The sequence below is a fragment of the Pteropus vampyrus genome, unplaced genomic scaffold, assembly GCF_000151845.1.
Source record: "Pteropus vampyrus isolate Shadow unplaced genomic scaffold, Pvam_2.0 Scaffold105, whole genome shotgun sequence".
In the NCBI taxonomy this organism is placed as follows: Eukaryota; Metazoa; Chordata; class Mammalia; order Chiroptera; family Pteropodidae; genus Pteropus; species Pteropus vampyrus.
In genome coordinates, this window is record NW_011888886.1 from 3332 (window position 1) to 7487 (window position 4156).

A 4156-nucleotide genomic window follows, 5' to 3' on the forward strand; every position below is an offset into this window, starting at 1 on the left:
GCATGCCTAGAGGAGGAATTTCAGGACAGTGGGTGAGTGCAGGTACGGTTTGGGGAGCTGCTTGACGGGTCCCCCAGGTCCCCCTTTTCCTGTGCTGCCTCAGGTGGACCCGCAGTCGGCGGGGCGGGGGGCTGGCGGTCAGCCCACAGCCGCACCTACGGTGCTTGGCCAAACGTTTGAATGTTTCCAGTCGCATGGGTGAGAAGGGGCGTCTCGTGTGGGTAATTTGAATTCCTCTCCTGTGTACCTGGACTGGGGGGCTGTTCGATTTTCTTTCCCTGCGATTTATTTCTCGTTCTTTGATCGTTTTCTGTTAGACCGTCATTCTTTTAATTTCTCAAGTTCTAAAACTGTTTGAAGGAGATTAACTCTTTGGGATATGCTTTGCGATTTTTTTTCTCATTTTATTATTTGTTTTGACTTTCCATGGCTTTGTGGAAGTTTTGAAGTTTATGTATAAAGGGGAATATTGCAGGAAGAAAAATAATTTCTCTTCATTCTAATCGAACAGTGATTTTGCGAGTGCGAGTGTGTGTCCTTTGTAGGGCCTAACCTAATGAGTGTGTGCTTTTCACACTCACTTTCCACTCACCAGTTGTGCCCTAAAGCCCTTGGTTAATAGTGTAAAATGACATTCTGTGGCCCACACCCTTCCATCCTGTTCTTACTGATTTGGTGTCACTTTTCAAAAATTACATGTATCCACCTAGAGTGGATTATTACGGAAAATACCTTAATAAACATTTCCATGCTCCCAGTTTTTCATTCTGTGAATGAATTTCCAGGAAAGGGTCACTTGACCAAAGGGTTTAAACATTTTTAAGGTCCTTGATAAATAATGTCTATTGCCCCTTAAAAGTGTTCTATCACGGTGGGCTGTCACTAGCCATGTTTGCTTGTGAGCTTCTCCATGACTATAACCAGATCATTATTATTCAGAAGATGTTCGGTTGATCTTACAGGTGGAAAATGAGCCCTGTCATTTTCCACGTGAGTAACTTGGGGTGCAGAGAGCTTACAGGGGTCAAGGTCAGAGAGCCGGCTGAAGGCAGACCTGGGGCAAGAAGCCGGTGTCCTGGGTCCCAGGAAGGGAAACCCGGCCCGTTTCCACCCGAGGTCACACCAGAGCACAGGTGACCGGACGTGGTTCTTCGCACAATTTTCACACACATTTATTGGGCCAAAGTGAGCATTTTTACTTCACTGAAGAAAAATCACACCTAGTTTCTAGTAATGATTGGGCCATCCACTCCATAAATACTTTCTACACCTGGCACGTTTTACCAGGTGTCACGTAGACGCCAGGTCGCTGACATTACACGGGCATAACATTCTCGCTGTTGCCTGGAAGCTTCTGGAGTAACAGCGCGGTGATCCTGGGAACGCTGCTGCCTGAGCCTTTTCCCCGGCACTGAGTCTGGGGTGCCGTGCCAACCCGTCCTTACGCCATCCGCTCTGTGCTAGCAGAGCCCTCACGCCGTCTCTGGGGACGGGAGTGGGCAAAGCAGGTGGACAGTCCCTCTGCGGAGGGGACGAGCAGCATGGCCTGTGGGCTGGGCAGTGGGCAGGAGGACAGGCGAGAGGGGGAGGGTGTTAGTGGCGTTGGTGGGGGCCACCGAGGAGTTGTCTGTCGCTTAACAAGCGTCCCTAGGGAGTCCCTGGGAGTTTCGGGGCGAGGGGGCCTGATGAAATAGTGTCGTGGCTGGCTCGCCGTTGTCTGGGGAACCAGAGACACACACCTGGCCCCCCACCCTCCTCAGCTTTGTGCAGGGGGGGTGGCTACGGTCCTCCCCAGCCCCGGAGAGCTTGGACCTGCCTCTCTCTGGAGGGTCAGGAGGCTCCCGAATGGCCCTCGACGTGTCCGAGGCCTGTCGCAGCCCGGAGGAGGACGGCGTTGCTTGCACGTAGCAGGCTCTATTATTTTGGGGGCCATGATTCTATGCTCATGATTCTCAAGTGACCAGAGTTTTGTATCCTTAGAAGACCCAGTCCCATTAGACCCATTATCATTTCAGCAACTTTGTCCTTCCCCGAAACAGACTTGCGAGGCGGCCGCACGTCTGTTCTCTGTGACTGAGGGCTGCATGCCCGGGGACACCCTGCAGAGGTCCTAGAAGTGAAAGCGCAGGTCAGAGCAGTGCGCTGGAAGGATGTGCTGCTAGACGGGCGTTATTATGGGCGGGCCCAGCAGAGACGCCTCGGCCACGGGAGGCCGTTCGCAGCCTGTCGGTGGCGTTTCCCAGGGAGTAATTTGAGGTTCCGCCTCTCTGTCTCCCTCCAGGAAAGGTTGCATCAGTTTCTTTGATGACACCCGGTTCTCTGGAGGGCGGGCGTCGAGCGAAGCATCACGCTCAGGAAGCCGGGCGAGCCGGCTCCGCGCTCAGACCCCGACTGCTCGGCTGCGGTCTCCCCTCTCTTTGAGACAGTCCCCGAAGTTCAAGTTCTGTGCTTCCGCTCCTGCGGGTCTTCGCCGGCATGTCGGAACTGATTCTGAGTGAGTTCGCGGTTTGCTTTCATGTCTCCCGGAGCCCTGTGTGCCGTCTCGCTGAGGGGCGGAGCGTGGGCACGGGGGAGCCCCTGGGACCGAGAGGGACGCGAAGCAGGTCACGGCGGTGCTGTGGTCATGTCTCTCTGTCGTGGCTTTGGTCGTCTGCATTCGGGTCACCCTAGCCAGGGTCAGACGAGAGAGGCTGTGGCGGCCTTGGGCGTCCTCCGCATCAGTCCTGTTGCCCTGTGAGTTCTAGGACAGCGGGTGAGGCAGGTGTGGGGCTAGGGACTCGCGCAGTGAGGTCCGTGTGGATTGGGTGGACGGGGCTGCGGCGGGTGGACCCCCCTGACCACCTGGTCCGGTCACAGCCCCTAACCCGAGGTCTTCTGTAGTGTGCGAGGACACACTGACGACCCAGGCTGCCTCCTGGTGAGGGGGGGACACCCCGGGGAGAGGACGGGTTTTCCTTCCGGTGAGTGGCCCATGCGGCCTCTGGCAGCGGCCGTGGGAAGACTGGAGCCGTCTGTCACACGCTGATCAGCTCCTCATGGGGGAAGCCGAGCACCGGCCTGTTTTCAGCCTCTTAGCCGGCCGAGTGGTCTGTCTTTGCCGTCCCGGGCCATGTGCCTTCTTTAGTAACTGGGGGCTCTCTGCCACGGGAAAAAACCTTAGGGGCCTCGCATCGCGCCTTTGCCGTCCCCAGGTGAAAACCCCGGCGGCGTTTCTGTGTTCTCAGGGTAGCCAGCTGGACTGAGTGGGCGGTCGTAGCACTGGATGCCCGGGGCAGGGGACTGTGACCGGGGGAGGCCCCCGGGGGGCCCTGCCGAGCCTCCGCCTGGGCAGCGGGGCAGACCAGGGCTAGCCCAGGCTTTGGAGCAGGAGGGGAACAGGCTTCTGAAGCCAGGAGCCTGGGGTCAAGATCCTGGATTTGCCACTTGTTGCCTTGGGACTTTGGGCCAATGGTTTACCCTTCTTCAGCCTCGGCTCTTAATCTGTCCACTGAACGTGATGAGCTGGCTCCTCTCTCTGTAGAGATGGTCGATGGGCTTCAAAACAGAAAGTGGAAGAGGGACGTGCAAAAGCACTGTGTTTCGCCGGCGTGTCGCATGCTCCGCGGCTCTGTTCGATCAGGGCCCAGGTGGACCGGGACCCCGGTCTTCCATCCTGTTGTTGGAGAGAGAAGTCCTCTTCACCCCGCGCGGCGGGCAGTGCCCCGCTGAGGCTGGCATCTGCCCCACCCAGTTAAGCAGGCAGTAAAGGACAGAACAAATGTTAGCGATTGTTTCCTTTGACTAGGTGTTTTAAGCAGTCGAGCGGTGACTCCTCATGGCGCTCACGCCCTCGAGGGTGAAGAAAACAAGGCATGAATAAGGAGGAGCAGGGAGCGATGTGGGGGAGGTCCCCGGGGTGCCGGGGGCTGGGCGCTGTGGGTTCCTGCGGGCGTCCTCAGGGCCAGTGGAGGTGGGCGGTGTCGGGTGCGTTTCCGGTACTGTGGCCCCTGATGCCGTACTGCCGAGGGGACGTGGGGCTCTTCCGGGCTGTCACGCTTGTGAACGCGGGTCCTTCGGTCGTCCTCAGGCCACGGCTGCATCGAGGGCAGAGTCGAGCCCCGTGGAGCACAGTTTCGTCGCTCTGCCCGGCTCAGGTGCGTTAGTGATCGAACGTGAG

At 57.6% G+C, this 4156-nt stretch overlaps 1 protein-coding gene across 5 annotated transcripts in view; it reads left to right on the forward strand.

Moving 5' to 3' along the window:
• Positions 1-17: 17 nt before the first annotated feature.
• Positions 18-4156, forward strand: part of RNF144A (ring finger protein 144A) — a 35353-nt gene continuing 31214 nt past the window's right edge. The window contains exon 1 of one of the 5 annotated variants that reach the window (XM_023533583.1): positions 18-32. Coding sequence is in view for 2 of the 5 variants with exons in the window: in XM_023533580.1 (XP_023389348.1) it covers positions 2476-2494 (19 nt within the window). In the remaining 3 variants the exon portion in view is untranslated. Of the gene's footprint in view, positions 43-1483; positions 2495-4156 lie in introns of those variants that run through there. The other 4 variants (XM_023533581.1, XM_023533580.1, XM_023533579.1 and 1 more) reach the window with 4 other exon arrangements.